Source organism: Symphalangus syndactylus, chromosome 5 (genome assembly GCF_028878055.3).
Source record: "Symphalangus syndactylus isolate Jambi chromosome 5, NHGRI_mSymSyn1-v2.1_pri, whole genome shotgun sequence".
NCBI lineage: Eukaryota > Metazoa > Chordata > Mammalia > Primates > Hylobatidae > Symphalangus > Symphalangus syndactylus.
Window position 1 is genome coordinate 146,968,351 of NC_072427.2, and position 19,363 is coordinate 146,987,713.

At 40.9% G+C, this 19,363-nt stretch overlaps 1 protein-coding gene across 5 annotated transcripts in view; it reads right to left on the bottom strand.

Annotated features, from left to right (window-relative positions):
- NECAP1 (NECAP endocytosis associated 1) overlaps positions 1-10,566 on the bottom strand; it is a 39,539-nt gene extending 28,973 nt beyond the window's left edge. For 4 of the 5 annotated variants that reach the window (XM_063639705.1, XM_063639702.1, XM_055280767.2 and 1 more), the window contains exons 1-5: positions 10,386-10,518; positions 2,843-2,943; positions 2,579-2,683; positions 1,001-1,082; positions 71-179 (exon numbers count right to left, since the gene is read on the bottom strand). In XM_063639705.1, the coding sequence (XP_063495775.1) occupies positions 71-179; positions 1,001-1,082; positions 2,579-2,683; positions 2,843-2,943; positions 10,386-10,480 (492 nt within the window). In that variant the 5' untranslated portion in view covers positions 10,481-10,518. Of the gene's footprint in view, positions 1-70; positions 180-1,000; positions 1,083-2,578; positions 2,684-2,842; positions 2,944-10,385 lie in introns of all 5 variants that reach the window. The other variant, XM_055280768.2, reaches the window with a different exon arrangement.
- Positions 10,567-19,363: the final 8,797 nt, after the last annotated feature.

Sequence of the window (19,363 nt, forward strand, 5' to 3'; positions counted from 1 at the left end):
AAGAGCAAGAGAAAGATGTCATAGGCTTATGGAAGCACAGGAAAACAAAATTTTTAAAAACCATACTCACCCCGATACTCAACTTGATGGTTTGTCCTTCCTTGAAGCCCAGATCCAACTTAGGACGAGCATCCATTTCTTGAGATTCCTTGGAAATCTCAGATTCCTGCTTTACCCACCTTTGGGAACACAGGAAGTTATCTTAGTTTGAGATTTCCTGAAAGCAGAGTCTGACATACAAATTTGGGTCTATGTACTTTTATGAAATGAGATTCCAGAAAACACAGTGAGAGATAAAAAAGAGAAACAAAAGGAAAAAAAGCCAAGAAAGAAAACAACTGGGGTTCAATTCCACTGGGGACTCTGAGAAATCTCACGGAATACGTATTAGAATCGCCCCTTCAAAAAAGATGACATTTAGCCACCAATTCCCATTCCCCACAGTTGAGGGCTGCTCCTGAAGGGGTGTTAGTTTCTCAGTCTTTCCAAGTTAAAGCTTGCTCTTAGCCTTCTACAACTTCAGAGAGTCCTGAGGCAGAAAAGGAGAGACATGCTTGCTCTTGAGGTAGAAAGCTGACAGTATGCACAGCGCTGTCAACCACAGCTGCACCAAAATCAAGCAGGCTAAAGAAATGTTGCAGAAGTCACAAAACATGTCAGCTACATAAGGTAACAAGAGTGGCACACAACTCCCCACATAAAGCCCTGCTGTTACTGTAGGCCTCCCTCTACCACCTAAAAGACGGGGCACATTCGACAGAGCATCATTTCAAACTACTGCACAAGGGATCTAAAACATATTGCAGGCTATAAGGAAAGGAAACATAGAATAGACACAAAGATGACCTAAGGAAACAAAAGTGAATGGGGAGATTTATATCCATAATGAAATAGTTTAAGAAATAAAGAAACCAGGAGGAAAAGAGATACTGCCCATTCATGTGAGAAGCAGCATTCCTATAAGCATTCAACCTGGTAACTAAGGACAAGCTTCACTCACTTGAAGTGATCCTGCAAGGAGACATTAAAGTCGAAGGCATCTCCCCGATCTGTGAAGCCAATGCCAATGAAAGCACTGCGCCCTGTGGAAAAGGCAGGAAGACTCGACTAGGAAGTGTCCTCTATGGCAGGAGCCCCCAACCCCTGGTACCAGTCTGCGGCCTGTTAGAAACCAGGCCATACAGCAGGAGGAGAGTTGTACACAAGACAGCAAAGCTTCATTGTATTTACAGCTGCTCCCCATCACTTGCATTACCACCTGAGCTCTGCCTCCTGTCAGATCAGTGGCAGCATTAGATTCTCAGAGGGGTGTGAACCCTACTGTGAACTGCACATGTGAGGGATCTAGGTTATGTGCTCCCTATGAGAATCTGATGCCTGATGATCTGTCACTGTCTCCCATCACCCCCAGATGGGGGTCTCCCACCACCCCCATCTAGTTGCAGGAAAACAAGCTCAAGGGTCCCACTGATTCTACATTATAGTGAGTCGTATAATTATTTCATTATACATTACAATGTAATAATAATAGAAATAATGTGTACAATAAGTGTGATGCACTGGAATCATCCTGAAACCATCCCCTAATGCCGGTCTGTGGAAAACTGTCTTCCACAAAATGGGTCCCTGGCGCCAAAAAGGTTGAGGACTGCTGCTCTATGGCAAATTTTGCCCAATGAAAATATAACGGTCACCCTAACTAGACAAAGTCTGAATGTGAAACATCTTCTCATAGACCAAGAGTTGATAAACTACATAGAGCCCATGGGCTTTATCCTGCCATAGCCTGGTTTTGTAGAAAAAGTTTCATTGCGACGTAGTCATATCAATGTGTTTACTTATTTTCTACAGTGCTTTCACACTGCAACAGCAAAACTGAATAGCTGCAACAGAGGCCACTTGACCTGCAAAACCTAAAATATTTATTATTTGTCTGTTTGCCAACCTCTGTTATAGACCATGGAGAAAAGAGTGAGAATAACTCCTCCACACATAAGATGATTCAAGATAGTCCCACCAAAAACTACCACAAACAATAAACGGGCAAAAAGTGTTCATTCTTTTTTTCTTTTTTTGAGATGGAGTTTCGCTCTTGTTGCCCAGGCTGGAGTGCAATGGCACGATCTCAGCAACCTCCACTTCCCCAATTCAAGGGATTCTCCTGTCTCAGCCACCCGAGTAGCTGGGATTACAGGCACCTGCCACCAGGCCTGGCTAATTTTTGTATTTTCAGTAGCGACGGGGTTTCATCATATTAGTCAGGCTGGCCTCGAACTCCTGACCTCAGGTGATCCACTCACCTCGGCCTCCTAAAGTGCAAAATGTGTTAATTCATTTGTTAGATACGTGTTTTTGATTTATTTAAGTCTACATATGAATTCCCACATCTTGAACTTGTGCTTATCTATTACAAATAACATGTTAATACTTTTCCTTTAGCAACTATAGTAACTTTAGAGAAAGGGAAGAAACAATGAAGTAAACCAAAGAAAGATAAATGTAATCGGACACACTTTTCATGGCTGTGCATTCAGCTGTTTTCCTAACTTCGTTCCACTCAAAATCCCAGTTCTCTTACCAGTACCATCCTGGATCCGGATTACAAAGTAGCGGCTGGAATCTGTCACTGTCTCCACAGCAATACCAGGATATTGTTCTACTGGTGCCTGAGCAAAGAGCTCCCCTGAGAGATAAGAGAAAGACTTTTTTTGAGTAAAGGAAGCCAAAATCCAGAACTCCAATTAACAAGTAGTATTTCCGTTCCAGTCCCCAAATTGAAGGTGCTTATAAAAGCACACCAAATTAATATTCTTAATATTAGAGGGTCACCTGCAAAGATTACCTGAAACTTTATCCTCGAGTTTGATATAGGCAGTCTTCCCTTTTGAAGTGATTCGGAGGCGACCAGTCCAATCAGGCTGGTCTAATTTCCAGTCAGATGCCCTAGGACAGGAAAAGAGGAAGCCTCAGGCACATGTCCTTAATTTACTAAAGCCTACCCAGAATCTTTTACTGTATTTCTATTTCCCTGTCCTGGATTGCCTATTCTTTCTACCTATTAATCAACAAGAATAATTCATGATCTATTTAGATGCCTCATGTTACTTATAGTCCAAAGCAAGTAAAAGACAATGCTACTACTTGAGGACTTTGGAGTCCAATAAGCATCATTAAAAAGATGTAAAAGCACGAATAAAAGCAATAAAAAATAAAATTCTGGCCGAGCATGGTGGCTCAAGCCTGTAATCCCAGCCCTTTGGGAGACCAAGGTGGGTGGATCACTTGAGGTCAGGAGTTTGAGACCAGTCTGGCCAACATGGTGAAACCCCGTCTTCTAAAAATACAAAAATCAGCTGGTTATGGTGGCATGCGCCTGCAATCCCTTGGGAGGCTGAGGCAGAATCAACTGAACCTGGGGGGTGGAAGTTGCAGTAAGCCAAGATTGCGCCACTGCTCTCCAGCCTGGGTGACAGAACAAGACTTGGTCTCAAATAAATAAATAAATAAAATTTCTCATAACGATGCTATTTTCAAACTATAGATAGTATACTAGATAACCATGCTTTACTAATCAGATAACCACAAAGTCTACTAAATTAAATATCCTAGGTAATGGGAGCCCTCCCAAATCAGTAAATATACTATCTTTCACTGAATTCAATCAATATTTATACAGTACTTATTAAGACAGAGGCATCACTGGCCTAGACGCTTAGGATACAACAGCAACCAAAACAAAGATTCCAACCCTCATGAGGCTTACATTCTAACAGAAGATAGAAAATAAAAAAGAAACATAATAAACAGCATAATTAGTATCTTAGAAAGTGGTGAGTTCTAAGGCAAAAAGAAAATGTAGAGGCAAATTAGGAAGATTGAGAAGACAGTGGGAGAATGAACAAGTTGTAGCATTCAAGAGGGTGGTTGGGGTAGGTCTCATTAAGGTGAAATGTGAGCTAAAATGTGAAGCAAGAGAGTTATCCATACAGATGTCTAGGGGGGAAGCATTCTAGACATAGGGAACAGTTAGCCCAAAGGTGCTAAGGTGGGGGCATGCCTGGCATGTTTGAGAGACAACAAGGAAGCCACTGTGGTTAGAAGAGAGTGAGAGACAAGGTGCGGGAGTAACAGAGGGCCAGATCATGCAGGGCCTTGTGGGCCATAGTAACAACTTCAGCTTTCACTCTGAGTGAAAAAGGAGCTACTACAAATTTTAAGCAGAGGTGTGACATGATCTCCCTTACATTCTAAAAAGATGACTACATCTGCTGTCTGGAGAAAAGCTGTAGGGATAAGAGAACTGAAGCAGGGGGATTAGCTAAGGGACTACTGCAGTAATCTAGAAAAGTCACAATGGTAGCAGAAGTGGCTAGATTCTAGATATATTTAGGGTAAAAGCAGCAGGATTTTCTAATGGATTAGATGCGGGATAGAGGAGAAAAACAGAAGCCAAGGACAACTCCAAGGTGTTTAGCCTGAGCAAAGGAGTTGCCAATTACTGAGATGAGGAGGAACACGTCTAGGAAGAAGTATCAGGGATTCAGTTTTAAATATGCTGAGTTTGAGATGTCTAGTAGATTTTCAAGAGATGTAGAGTAGGCAGTAAAATATATGAGACGAGTTCAAGAAAGACATCTGGGCTGGAGATACAAACGTCCATGAAAACATCAGAAATTTATAAAACGTGTTATAATCAACTTGAACAACAACTAAGATTATTTATGATGAATTTTACAAAACACTGTATTTGTGATTTGTTTTGCCAGGAGTATGGAAAAGAGATTAGCAAAGTAAAAGTTATTAATAATTCATCTTTTAAGAAATCAAAGACTAATACTTAAAGACTAGAAAAGCAACAATAAGGTATATCTGAACAAGAATGAGTTTAACAAGATGAGAGGTAAAAAGCTGAAAGGAGGAAAATGAAAGTGAAAATTAGCACAGGTTTTGAACAGGATCTGTAAAATAAATCCTTCCCATTCTCTTCCCTCTTGATTCCCTGCCTTCAAAGACCCTCAAGCACCTAAATCTGATCCAGATTAGAGAGCTCTAAAGTTCTTCATCTATTATATTAATGAGTCATTACTTATTATAATCATGCCACCAAGAGCTAATGTAAATGGGCTATTAAAAATATTAGGAACAGCCAGGCACGGTGGCTCACGCCTGTAACCAGCACTTTGGGAGGCCGAGGCGGGAGGACTGCTTGAGCCCAAGAATTTGAGGTTGCAGTGAGCTATGATCGCCCCACTGCACTCCAGCCTGATCAACAGGGTGAGACCGTCTCTAAAAACAACAACAACAACAAAAAATTAGGAACAAGCCTATTAAATGTGTTTTTCTTGGATGAGTTCCTTATTTACCTTGTGTATCTAGTGTCCAATATTTAACAAATTCTGTAAGTAAATGGATATTCATGGCAGCAGATTCCCTCAGCCTTGAGCCTTAGTTCCTTTCCTACTCCAAGACCTAATCTAAAGAACTCTAGATGTTGCTTGTCCTCTGACAATACTTTAAACCTACCTCACAAATTTTCATTTGCCTTAGTAATAAAACTTTATATATATATTAATAAAAAACCACTGATGATTCACAGTAAGATTCCAAATGTACATTTTAATATGTCCTTATAGTAGATATGTGAAATAGGCATGAAAAGCCTATCATACCTCTCTTTCTCTCTAAATGATGGACAGGATAACACAGTAAGTAATAATGCCTAACTTCAAAGTCCATTATTCTTTCATTACACTGAAACACATTATAGAGGTTAATATTGATTTAGCTAAGGGAAGAGGGTAGTGAAGAAAATTTTTGTTAAAAAAATTGTTTTATAGGTTGGAAAACTGTTTTCTAACCATTTGTGTGTGTGTGTGTGTGTGTGTGTGTGTGTGTGTAATAGAGTCTCACTCTTCCACCCAGGCTGGAGTGCAGTGGCGCAATCTTGGCTTACTACAACCTCCACCTCTCGGGTTCAAGCGATTCTCTTGCCTCAGCCTCCTGAGTAGCTGAGATTACAGGCACAGGCCACCATGCCCAGCTAATTTCTTTTGTACTTTTAGTAAAGACGGGGTTCCACCAAGTTGGCCAGGCTTGTCTCAAACTCCTGACTTCAGGTAATCTGCCCGCCTTGGCCTCCCAAAGTGCTGGGATTACAGGAGTGAGCCACCGAGCCCAGACTGTTTTCTAAGCATTTGTAAGTTTCCTTTTTGTTTGTTTGTTTTGAGACAGAGTCCTGCTCTGTCGCCTAGGCTGGAGAGCAGTGGCATGATCTCAGCTCACTGCAACCTCCGCCTCCCGAGTTCAAACAATTCTCCTGCCTCAGCCACCCACATAGCTGGGACTACAGGTATGCGCCACCACGGCTGGCTAAGTTTTTTGTATTTTTGTAGAGATGGGGTTTCGCCATGTTGGCCAGGCTGGTCTGGAACTCCTGACCTCAAGTGATCCGTGCGCCTCGGCCTCCCAAAGTCCTGGGATTACAGGCATGAGCCACTGCACTCAGCCTGGTAAGTTTCTTGTCAACCCAAATTTTCCTTCTCATAGTCTAGAAGTCTGGTCAAAGTCTGGGAACAAACAGCTTACACTAGGTGAATTAAAATCAATTATTCTCTTTAATCTTATCAGTCACTCAAAGGAAAAATTCCTCCTGCTTTCTAAAAGGCCCAGTTTGTCCTTTAATGTCAGCCTAGAGAATAAATCCTGCTTATAATATAAAGTGGGTTCTGGTAAATAAGAAAGATTATGCAAATGAAAAGAAAACCAGCATTTATCAAGCATTTATTATGTGCCGGGCATTATGCCCATTCTTGTGAAAATTAAGTGAGAGGGCCAGGCGCAGTGGCTCATGCCTGTAATCCCAGCACTTTGGGAGGTTCAGGTGGGTGGACTGCCTGAGGCCAGGAGTTCAAGACCAGCCTGGCCAACATGGTGAAACCCCATCTCTACTAAAAATACAAAAAATTAGCCAAGGATGGCAGCGCACATCTGTAATCTCAACTACTCAGGAGGCTGAGGCACGAGAATCGCTTGAATCTGGGAGGCAGAGATTGCAGTGAGCCATGATTACACCACTGCACTCCAGCCTGGGTGACAGAGCGAGACTCTGTCTCAACAAAAAAAAAAAAAAAAGAAAGAAAGAAAATTAAGTGAGAGGATCCTACAAGGTAAGTATAGTTATAGTCATTTTTACAAATGAAGAAACTAACATTCAAAAGTAGTGATTTGCCAAAGGTAACCCAGCAAATAAATATCGTTATTCAAACTTAATTCTGCTCTCTTCATGTACTGTACTAAAAAAGTGATTGATGATAACATGCCTCTTGGAGGATAAAAAATGCCAATAGGCATGGAAAACACAGAAGGGTAACGGGAAAAAGAGGAAAATTAAGAAACTGCTTTAATGGCTCAGTGCAGTTAACTGATGTAAGTATAAAGGTTGTGGAAAACTAGGAAGTGAAGATAGAGAATGCAGATGGGTGAGAGAGGGGAGGTGTTTTAAAAAGCTTGAAGTAGGCTGGGTGTGGTGGCTCACGCCTGTAATCCCAGCACTTTGGGAGGCCAAGGCAGGCGGATCACGAGGTCAAGAGTTTGAGACCAGCCTGGCCAACATAGTGAAACCCCGTCCCTACTAAAAATACAAAAATTAGCCAGGCATGGTGGCACATGCCTGTAGTCCCAGCTACTTGGGAGGCTGAGGCAGGAAAATCACTTGAACTGGGCAGGCGGAGGTTGTGGCGAGCTGAGATTGTGCCACTGCACTCCAGCCTGGGCAACAGAGCAAGACTCCATCTCAAAAAAAAAAAAAACTTCGAGAAAAAGAATATAATCCCACTTCAATATGTATCATATCCTTTAGGAGTCTTAATTCCTAAAGTTGGAAGTAATGAGCTATTTGACCTTATTTAACAGTTCAACCAATGCCAATTTATGTGATTAGGTTTCTCTGTGTAATCTACTGATTTCTTCTTTCAGTCAACATTTACAGGGTGCCCAAAGTGTACCAGATACTGTGCTAGACCCTGGGAATATAAAGTTAAAAAGATCTCAAGTTGTTCACAGTCTAGTCTGGAGAAAAAGGGACACTAAACAATCCATTGTGCAATCCATTGTAATCCATTACAATACAAAATGAAGAGCCCTGGAATAGAGATAAGAATAAAGTGCTACGCAGAAACAGAAAACCAAACACCACATGTTCTCACTCACAAGTGGGAGTTGAACAGTGAGAATGCATGGACACAGGAAGGGGAACAACACACACTGGGGCCTCTCGGGGGAGGGGCGGGGATGACAGGTTGATGGGTGCAGCAAACCACCATGGCACATGCATACCTATGTAACAAACCTGCACATTCTACACATGTATCCCAGAACTTAAAGTAAAAAAGAAAAAGATGCTATGGAAGCACACAGGGTGCATATCTAAACCAGAATGGAAGGGTCACATAGGGCTTCCCAAAGAAGGTGATGTTTAAGTGACTCATATAGTACCTGTAACTACCATCTAAAAGTATGTTGATTTCTACTTAGGGTCAGCTTGGGGTCCAACTAAAAGCTTATTAAAAACAGAACTGCTACCTCTTTGCCAAAGGTGCAATCCACAGGACTCAGTGCACAGGTCAGCAAGCATAAAAATATTGATTAATGATGAATAAAACTCCAGTAAGAGGCAAAATAATAGACATAAGGAGAGGGTAACTTTTCAGCCAAGGTAATGATAAACGCCAGGAGGAAAAATCACAATGATGATGTGGGTCAGAGAGAAGAATAAGAACAGTATCTTGGCCAGGTGCAGTGGCCCACCCCTGTAATTTCAACATTTTGGGAGGCTGTGGCAGGAGAATCACTTGAGGCCAGGAGTTCGAGACCAGCCTGGGAAATATATCAAGATCCTGTCCACACAAAAAAATTTAAAAATTAGCCAGGCATGGTGAGGCAATGCCTGTAGCCCTAGCAACTTAGGAGGCTGAGGTAGGAGGATCCCTTGTGCCCAGGAGTTCGCAGCTGCAGTGAGCTATGATTGCACCACTGCACTCCAGCCTGGATGACAGAATGAGACCCCGCCTCTCTAAAAAAAAAAAAAACAAAAAAAAAAACGACGGCTGGGCGTGGTGTCACGCCTGTAATCCCAGTACTATGGGAGGCCAAGGTGGGCAGATCACAAGGTCAGGAGTTCAAGACCAGCCTGGCCAATTTGGTGAAACCCTATCTCTACTCAAAATACAAAAATTAGCCAGGTGTGGTGGTGCATGCCTATAATCCCAACTATTCAGGAAGCCGAAGCAAGAGAATTGCTTGAACCCGGGAGGCAGAGGTTGCAGTGAGCTGAGATTGAGCCATTGTGCTCCAGCCTGGGCAACAAAGTGAGACTCCATCTCAAAAAAAAGAACAAACAAATAGTATTTGCAACTGCTTTATTGCATTTCCTACATTCTTTCACATCCATTATATGATTTAATTTTACTCTCCCCAAAACCCTTGTTAAGTACATTATCAGAAGAGCGCAGGTATCATCACTAACAGGTTTTTTTTTTTTTTTCTATTTTACAGAAGAGAAAATTGAGGCTTGGAAAGGGCTTACACTCATATTGTTTAACATGAAGCCCAGTGAACTGTCTTTCAACTACATAATGTCCTATAGCATTCTCAGAACCTCACAGTCATTGGATTACAAGGTGGTTAGTTAGGCCCAACAGGGAAAATGCTGCCTCAACTTTGGAGGGAAAAGGTGTAGGAGAGGTTAAGAAGGGAGGTAGGGAAGGAAGACAGAAAATACTATATAATCATCAGGAAAATACAATGAGAAGAAACAGAATGAACAACCATTGTAAAGCTTATGATCATAACCTTTGCTCACTGGTAAAACTGCTGAAGGAAAAACCGAATGGTGGATGATGACAGTTGGTGACGAAATTGACAACAGTACAAAAAATAAATCAGATAATCCAGAGTGGCAAGCAACACGATTACCCATAAATGTGCATGGGGAACTGGAAAGGTGTGTGTGTGTGAGAAAGGATGAGGATGATAAGCTGAAGGACGCAGGGAAGAGCGAATGAAAGGGGACTGGCGATGGAGCAGGCACGACTGAAAGTGGATGATGGGGAGCAGATGGGTGCCCCAGGGGGTTACGGGGAAGGCAGGGTGGAATAATGCAGAGTGGTAATTTAAAAAAAAAAAAAAAAAAAAACGGCAGAAATATAGTGATGACAGTCCAGAGTGGAGATGGAGCAGGAGGTCAGGGAGATGACAACCCAGGTAGGGAGGCTAGCAAGGTGACAATACAGAGGTAGTAGTGGCAGGGACGGACAGCGTGCTAGCTGAGAAGGAAGCTGTCATCTGCGACAGAGTACGCGTGTGCGGCAGCGCCTCGGGGTTAGTACCTGTAACCGCGGTTGGAGGCCCGGGGCGGAATCCGGTAGACGCTGACGTCCGGCTTCACACACAGCACAGACTCGTACTCCAACTCGGCCGCCATCTTGGCTCCGCTGTCCGCGCTGCCGGGGGCGAAACGTAGGATCGGGGGCGGAGCATGGGAGGCGGAGATGCAAAGCGCGACAACTTCTGTTGCGTCACTTCCGCGCGAGTTCAAGTTAGTTTCTGAGATTAACCTTTTCGGTGACGCGGGAAGCCATATTGAAACCTGGAAACGATGAGGCTGCGCGGCTCACCATCTTGGGTAATGGCAAAGATGGCCTCCAAGTGCGTGACTCTCGTTATGGAAATCTCTCTCCCGGAGAGGTGCTTAGGAAAATCGCCATCTTACTCTAGGCAGGTGCCTGGAGCGTCCTACGAGGACGAGGACCATATTAAATCCTGACGGATTTTCTTCCAGGGGTCACTTCCTAACTGTAGTCTTCTGGCAGAAAAGAGGCAACCTCCAGCCGGTATCCCAGACGAGGTACCTACGGAGAATGATGTATGATCTGGTCATAGACACCGTGGATTTCAACTCTCCAGAGTCTAAACGCTGAAAACACCCAACTTGATTTAGTGCCTGACACTTTTATCTCCGATTTTTCAGGACGACACCTGTTAAACTGTTTTGCCACACTTTCAGCGTGTATTCCGATTATCTTTTTGGAAAATTTGATCCTGTTAAATAGACTATAAATGGGATCAACTCAAGTCCTGATAAAATCGGAAGCATAGTGAACTATCTAATGGCCGCTATTAGCTCCCAGTTCTATTATAATGATAAATGCTACCGAACTCTCACAATAAATATGCTCTTTCTGCGCCCCAAAGGTAAACTTAACCACAACACCGTGACTTAGTACAGATAGCAAGTGGCAAAACTGAGATAGGAACTCAAGCCTGCCTCATTACAACAGCAGCAGTTTTCACCGCTGCTGGAGCTGGCAAGGTCACCAAGTCTGCCCAGGAAGCTCAGAAGGCTAAATGAATATTATCCCTAATACCTGCCACCCCACTCTTAATCAGTGGTGGAAGAACGATCTCAGAACTGTTTGTTTCAATTGGCCATTTAAGTTCAGTAGTAAAAGACCGGTTAATGATAACAATGCATCGTAAAACCTTCAGAAGGAAAGGAGAATGTTTTGTGGACCACTTTGGTTTTCTTTTTTGCGTGTGGCAGTTTTAAGTTATTAGTTTTTAAAATCAGTACTTTTTAATGGAAACAACTTGACCAAAAATTTGTCACAGAATTTTGAGACCCATTAAAAAAGTTTAATGAGAAAAAAAAAAGCAAAGCTGCCTCTAATTTGTCTACTCCACCTTAGAAAGTGATATCTTAAATTTCAAAAAGAATTACATTATTTATCCCTGGCGAGGACGTGAGGAATAGTCTAATCTCATACACTGTTGGCAGGAATGTAAATTGGCACAGCATTTTTAAAAGGGAAATTAACAGAATTTATCAAAATATTAATTGGACATAATCTTCAATTTATCCCTGGCGAGGACGTGAGGAATAGTCTAATCTCATACACTGTTGGCAGGAATGTAAATTGGCACAGCATTTTTAAAAGGGAAATTAACAGAATTTATCAAAATATTAATTGGACATAATCTTCAATTTAGCAGTTTCACTAATAAGTATTGTAGAGAAATCCTTATATGCACAAAAAAGTATGTACAATAATACTACAGCATTGTTTGTAGTAGTGAAAAAAATGGAAACAACATGACCATCTATCAATGGGAAATGGTTAATGGCATATCTATTACTATGAGATGTTTTGAACTAAATGGTTAGCCATTGAAAGAGATCCAAGATTTTTTAAAGCCAACTACAAAAAACATACAGCATTATCAAATTTTGTCGAAACACCCCAAAATTATATATGTATGCCTGTAAATGCATTGAGAAGGCTTTCAAAGGATATAGGGCTAAGTGGGGGAAAGAAACTTATTTTCTCCTCCATATATTTCTCTGTTGTTTAAGATTTATATAGCTATTATTGTCACTGAATACATGTTAAAAGAAAAATAAAGACAGAAAAGTGGTTTATTACTTGTTGTTCCATATTTCTGACCCTATGATCTCATCTGAAGCCTAGGTCATACGACTACACCACACCGATTTTTTCTCTGTCTGTGTTATCACTGGCAATCATTTTTGGAGGATTCTGGCTTCTGGTTCACCTTCTTACTAGTTTATACTCTTCCTCTTCTCCCAAATCTTTTAGAGATTTCAAAGCGCATATAGTTAACTCTCCCTAGCCATACAATCTCCTGACATAAATCTAACCATCTTTACCTCTCTTTTCTACCTCACCTGTTTTTCTTCATGTTCTGCACATTGTTAGCCTTCTCTTTATTCCTCCCCTCTCCTTGTTTCAACAGTTCTCTTGCCAGCATCCTTAAGTTTCCTTTCCTCTTTGTTTTTCCATCACAGCCAACCCAAAAGACTCCAGTCATATATATTCCAACCATCTCCCTCCATCATTCTCCAAAAGCAAATCACACAAGTATAAAGATTGGTGTCCCTAAAAGTTTATGGGTTTGAGTCTCAGCTTTGCCCTTAACACCCAGATTTGCCATTGCTGGTTTTTATTTTCATTCCCTTTAATGGTTGTTCCAAATTTTGCTGCCCTTTCAGGCCTTCAACTCTAAGTCTTCTGCTTTCCTTTCTTGACAGGTAAAACATCTTACAACTTCCCTAAGAAAATAAAGTTTGTGTGAACTCTCTCAACTTAATGACACTCTATTCATAGTCCTATCTGCATCTTCATCTATTCTTTCTCCTATCCACTTATGTGTGCCCTGGATTCTCCTCAGGGACCAATCTCCTAAGGGACCTGGCTTAATCAGTTATCTCCTTTCTTTCCTGTATCTTAAAACTCATTTTCCATTCACCCCTTTCCCTCACCATATAAGTATATTCAAGTCCTTTCACCTAAAAAAAAAAAAAAAAAAAAAAAAAAAACTTACTTAACCATGTTTTTTCTTCATATAAATTTAAATTTCCCTTCTCTTGCTTCATCTCAACAGAAACAGAAAAAAATACAGTCTTCCTCACTCTCACCCACGATGTCCTCTCTAGCTTAACTGATCACATTGCCATAATTTTCCACACATGCCATTTTTATTCATGCTGAACATATTTGCACAGATTGAAATGCTCTTCCTATTCATTCCTTGGTAAGATGCCTTTAGATCTAATCTAAATATCAATTTATCTGAGAAGTTTTCCTCAACTTCTCTAAATAGAGCTGGTAACTGCCTCCTCTATGCTCCCACAATATTTTTACACCTGTTTTAGTTCTTAACACATTGCATTCAACTGCTTGTTGGCATACTGTTTTCCAAGGGAAAGAAACAGGTTTGTGTTTTCCCAGCATCTGGCACAGTTTTCAGACTATAGTAAGAACTCTGTATGTTTATTTGCTAAATGAATGATCATTTCAGCCTGCCTTAAAAGGGATGATTTGTTCTTTCCCAATCAAAATAATTAAAAATGTCTTGAGCCGGCACAGTGGTTCATGCCTGTAACGTCAGCACCTTGGGAGGCCGAGGCAGGCCGATCACTTGAGGTCAGGAGTTCAAGACCAGCCTGGCTAACATGTTGAAACCGTGTCTCTACTGAAAATACAAAACTATCTGGGCATCGTGGTGCATGCCTGTAATGCCAGCTACTTGGGAGGCTGAGGCAGGAGAATCGCTTGAACCCAGGAGACGGAGGTTGCAGTGAGCCAAGATCACGCCACTGCACTCCAGCCTGGGTGACTGAATGAGACTCCGTATCAAAAAATAAATAAATAAAAAATAAAAAATGTCTTGTCTTGAACTTATCTTTGCCCACCACCTGGGAGTAGTAGCTACACAGCTCACAGGTTCTGGGCTGAGAGTAGACTGTGCTAAAAGTCAAGCTAGTGTTCTTGTATGTGGTTTTGTAAGTATATGATTTAACCAAGTTTAACAAAAGTACTTTTGCTGAAATTCATGGAGGCCTTTTACCCATCTCAAATCTTGATCACTTTTAGATGTAATTTAAACATGAAAATAACTTAACAGTTTTCTTAACTTATCCCTACCAGTAACATATTTCCCAGCTCTTCTTTACGCACACACAAAAAGGTATTTATCACAGATTAAATTCTGACTTATCTTTGCTCAGGGTAATGCTATCAATGGTATTTGTTAAAGTATAATTTTCCTAAATCCTGAAGTTGCTACACATGCAGTGGTAATAAAAATTGTAATGAGATTCGAATCATAGTTTACAGGATTTTTTTAGCTAGAGTGGACCTTAGTAACCTTTTAGTTCAGATCTCATCCAAAGACATAGTTGGTGATGCAGTCAGGATTAGAACTTCATATCTCATTATTTACAAACTAACACTCTTTCCACCGTGAGATGGGTAAGCCCTCCATCACTTTCAACCATTAAAAAACGAACATTTTTTAAAGTTGAAAACACTGTATTGGTCTTACCATGATCTCATATTTTAATCAAATAGTAGTTAAAGTCAGCCATTGACCTAAATCTAGCCATACCTACTCCTTGCTCTGCAGTGTTGTGCTGTAGCTGCTGTGTCAGGTTGAACTGGCTTTGCTTGTAAATTTGACAATCTTCAAATCTGAGGTGTAATGAATTCTAACTTTGATTTATTTACTGCTGTATCCCCAACACCTAGAACAGTGCCTGGCACATGGTAGGTGTTCGATCAATATTTGTAGTTTAAATGACAATAATCTAGAAACCTAGAGAGAGAAAAAATAAAACAGATTGAGGATCCTGTAACTACAGAACTTAGGATCAAAGCTACTTTGGTATTAATACTATTCATGAAGAAAACATATCGGGTCCTACAGCCTGAAAAGCAAACGATACGTCTCACTTGAGACACTTTAAGTTAGAATTCTGTTTCCTGATGATTTAAGGGAAATATCCTTTCCTCCTACATGTCCAAGCTATATAATAGCTTCAGAACATGAATAAAACTTGGCCCCAGGGAGATTTACAGCAATGACTCACCCTTCGTGAATCTCCACTGTTTAATGAGGATGTGAGGCATCTGGCAGGTGCTAGGTGTAATTAGGAGAAGGACCAGGCCCTAAAACTAAAGATACCTGCTTTTTCCCCCAACTCCATCATCCCCCTACTACACCATCAAATGGAAACCCAGCAGAAAGAATTTCTACTACCTGCTATGGTTACTAGAGTGCAGATGACTTACTAAGGAAATAGCTGATTTCCAGAGTGATGAGCTTATTCATTGAAGAGTCTTAGAGGACATTTCTTACACTCCAGATTGTCAAAAATTTAAATATCTGTCAATACCCAGTGCCAGTAAGGATGTGGGGCAATGGGAACTTTGGCAGTATCTGGTAAAATGGAATATGCTCATACCTCATTACCCCTGAATTCCCTACTTAGGTAGAGCAACTCCTGCAAATATACAGTAGGAAAAATGCCCAAGAATTTCACTGCAGTGCTGTTTACTATTTATAATAGCAAGACATTGCAAATAAATGTCCAGCATTAGAACGAACAATGGGATAGTATAAATAGTGAACACAAATGAACTACTTGCTGTGTGCATCAACATGGATAGATGACAAAAATAAAATATTAAGCAGGGAAAATAAATTTAAAAACAAAACTGTCCCATTTATACAATCTTTTAAAAAGGCAAATCTAAGATGTGTAAACATTTTATGAAATTTAAGGAAATGATAAATACAGGCTGGGCGTGGTGGCAAGCGCTTGTAATCCCAGCTACTCCAGAGGCTGAGGCAGGAAAATTGCTTGAACTCAGGAGGCAGTGGTTGCCGTAAGCCAAGATCGTGCCATTGCACTCCAGTCTGCACACAAGAGTGAAACTCCATCTCAAAAAAAAAGAAAATGATAAATACAAAATTTCCAGTTGTGATTACTTGGTAAGGAGGTGCAGGAGGTAGATCAGGGTAGTTTGCAGAGGGTGCTTGAGAGAAAATGGTAGCATTCTATTTCTGATGCTGAATGGTAAGCTCATGGATGGTAAGTTTATTATTCAGAATGTATCTATTAATTATATGCATTCTTCCAAATATGTGATATAACACACAATAAATTATGGTGAACAACTAAGTTCTCAGATACTGATTTTAACAATAAACATTCTGTATAATAATAATGACGATCACATTACCTAATATTTATATAAGATCTTTAAGATTACAAAATGCTTTCATGCATACTATCTCATTTATTTCTCACAACAATCTCATAGAGTAGGTAATGTTATTCCCATTTTCATAAAAAGTATGCTGAGTTACAGAAAGGTCAGTGACTTGCTCATCTAATATTTAAGTGTCAGGAACAGAACCCGAAATTCCTGGTACCAAAGCAACAGGTGACTATAACTTATAGTTAAATGTTTGTATGTATTACTAGCATTGCTATGCCTCTGGTTAAATTATAGTAATAATTAACATTTATCAAGTACTGAGTACTGTTCTACATGCTTATATGCATTATATCACTAATCATATGACATAGATACTATTGTGATCATGCCCACTCTACAGATGAAGAAACTGATACATTGTGATTAAATAATTTGTCCACAGCCATAAGTGGCAGACATACATCTAATTATCTCTAAACCCAGGTCATTAACCAGTATGCAATGCTGTGTCAATAATGTTTTCCTTCTCTCCTCAAACTCTTCATCTATAAAATGGACAGAATATACAATAGTTACAGCGATTACAGTAGATACTTGTTATTTATGGATCACGTATTTGCAAATCAGGTACTTACTAGAATTTATCCAGCTGTCAAACAAGCTGATACTGCCTTCTTGTTTTAGCTTTCATACTATAAACAAGTATCCTTTTCTTTTTTTTTTTTTTTTTTTTTTTGAGACGGAGTCTTGCTCTATCACCCAGGCTGGAGTGCAGTGGCCCGATCTCGGCTCACTGCAAGCTCCGCCTCCCGGGTTCACGCCATTCTCCTGCCTCAGCCTCTCCGAGTAGCTGGGACTACAGGCGCCCGCCACCACTCCCGGCTAATTTTTTTTGTATTTTTAGTAGAGACGGGGTTTCACTGTGGTCTCGATCTCCTGACCTCGTGATCCACCCGCCTCGGCCTCCCAAAGTGCTGGGATTACAAGCGTGAGCCACCGCGCCCGGCAACAAGTATCCTTTTCGCAGTCTATTTAGTGCCACATTTTTTGAATTTTTGGTTTTTTGTTGTTTTTAAATGATTTTATCATTTAAAATGTTCACTGAGCATAGTGCTGAAATACTGTCTAGTATTCCTAAACATAAGAAGGCTTTGATATACCTTACAGAGGAAACATGCGTGTTAGCTATACTTCATTCAGGGATGAGTTATAGAGCTTTCGTTATAAAGGTCAATGCTAATAAATCAGCAAGTATATGAAATAAGCCATTGGCGGAGTGTGGTGGCTCATGCCTGTAATCCCAGGACTTTGAGAGGCTGAGGCAGGTGGATCACCTGAGGTCAGGAGTTTGAGACAGCCTGGCCAACAGAGCCTCTAATAAAAATACAAAAATTAGCTGGGTGTGCTGGCGGGCGCCTGTAATCCCAGCTATTTGGGAGGCTGAGGCAGGAGAATCACTTGAACCCAGGAGGTGGAGTTTCCCTTAAGCCGAGATCAAGCCACTGCACTCCAGCCTGGCGAGAAGAGGAGGACTCCGTCTCAAAAATAATTAATAAATAAATAAGCCATCTTTAAACAGAAAGACACATAAAACAAGATTATGTATTGATCGGTCGGACATGGTGGCAGATGCCTGTAATCTCAGCTACTCAGGAGGCTGAGGCAGGAGAATCGCTTGAACTCAGGAGGTGCAGATTGCAGTGAGCCAAGACTGTGCCACTGCACTCTAGCCTGGGAGACAGAGCGAGACTCAGTCTCAAAAAAAAAAAAGTATTGATCGTTTGATGTGTTCCCCATGACTTTATAAAATATGACTGCCTCACATAATGAGAGTATTCGCATTTAGGGAAACATTCCAGCTAACAGCAGAAGCTCTGGAGGCCAGCTCTTTGGTTCTAGCTCTGCCATTTACATAGTGGTGTGAACTTAGGTAAATAGCTACTTTGCATGTCAGTGTCCTGTTTAACAATGAGTTACCTATCTCATCATTGGGTTGCTGTGTGAGTTAAACAGCATACAACCAATGAAGTGCTTAGCACAGAGCCTAGTTAATAAACCATCCTGTGTACGTTATTACTAATACTAACTAGCATTTGAAATAAGTATTATGTTTGTTTAGGGAAATATAAACAATGATACAATTGATATTTTGGCACTTCAGAAGATACATAACAAAACATAACAACTAAAATATAATTGCCATTTTAAAACCTTTTCTCGCTAGGCACAGTGGCTCACGCCTGTAATCCCAGCACTTTGGGAGGCCAAGGCGGTGGATCACAGGGTCAGGAGATTGACACCATCCTGGCCAACACAGTGAAACCCGGTCTCTACTAAAATACTAAAAATTAGCCAGGCGTGGTGGTGCACGCCTGTTGTCCCAGCCACTCGGGAGGCTGAGGCAGGGGAATCGCTTGAACCCGGGAGGCAGAGATTGCAGTGAGCCAAGATCATGCCACTGCACTCCAGCCTGGCAACAGAGCAAGACTCCATCTCAAAAAAAAAAAACAAAAAAAAAACACCTTTTCTCCTAATGGCTAACAAATCTGCCCAGTGTAGTATGATTTGAAGAGATTTAGAAGGAGCATTTTATCTGAAATGTTTATGTGTCATCATCTTCTTTTGCCCGCATTTTAGTGGGAATGAAATGGAGAAGAAAGAGCAAAGGAGAAAAGAAATGGAGAACACATTTTCTTCTTCTTTTTTTTTTTTTTTTTTGAGACGGAGTCTCCTCTGTCATCCAGGCTGGAGTGCCGTGGCGTGATCTCAGCTCAGTGCAACCT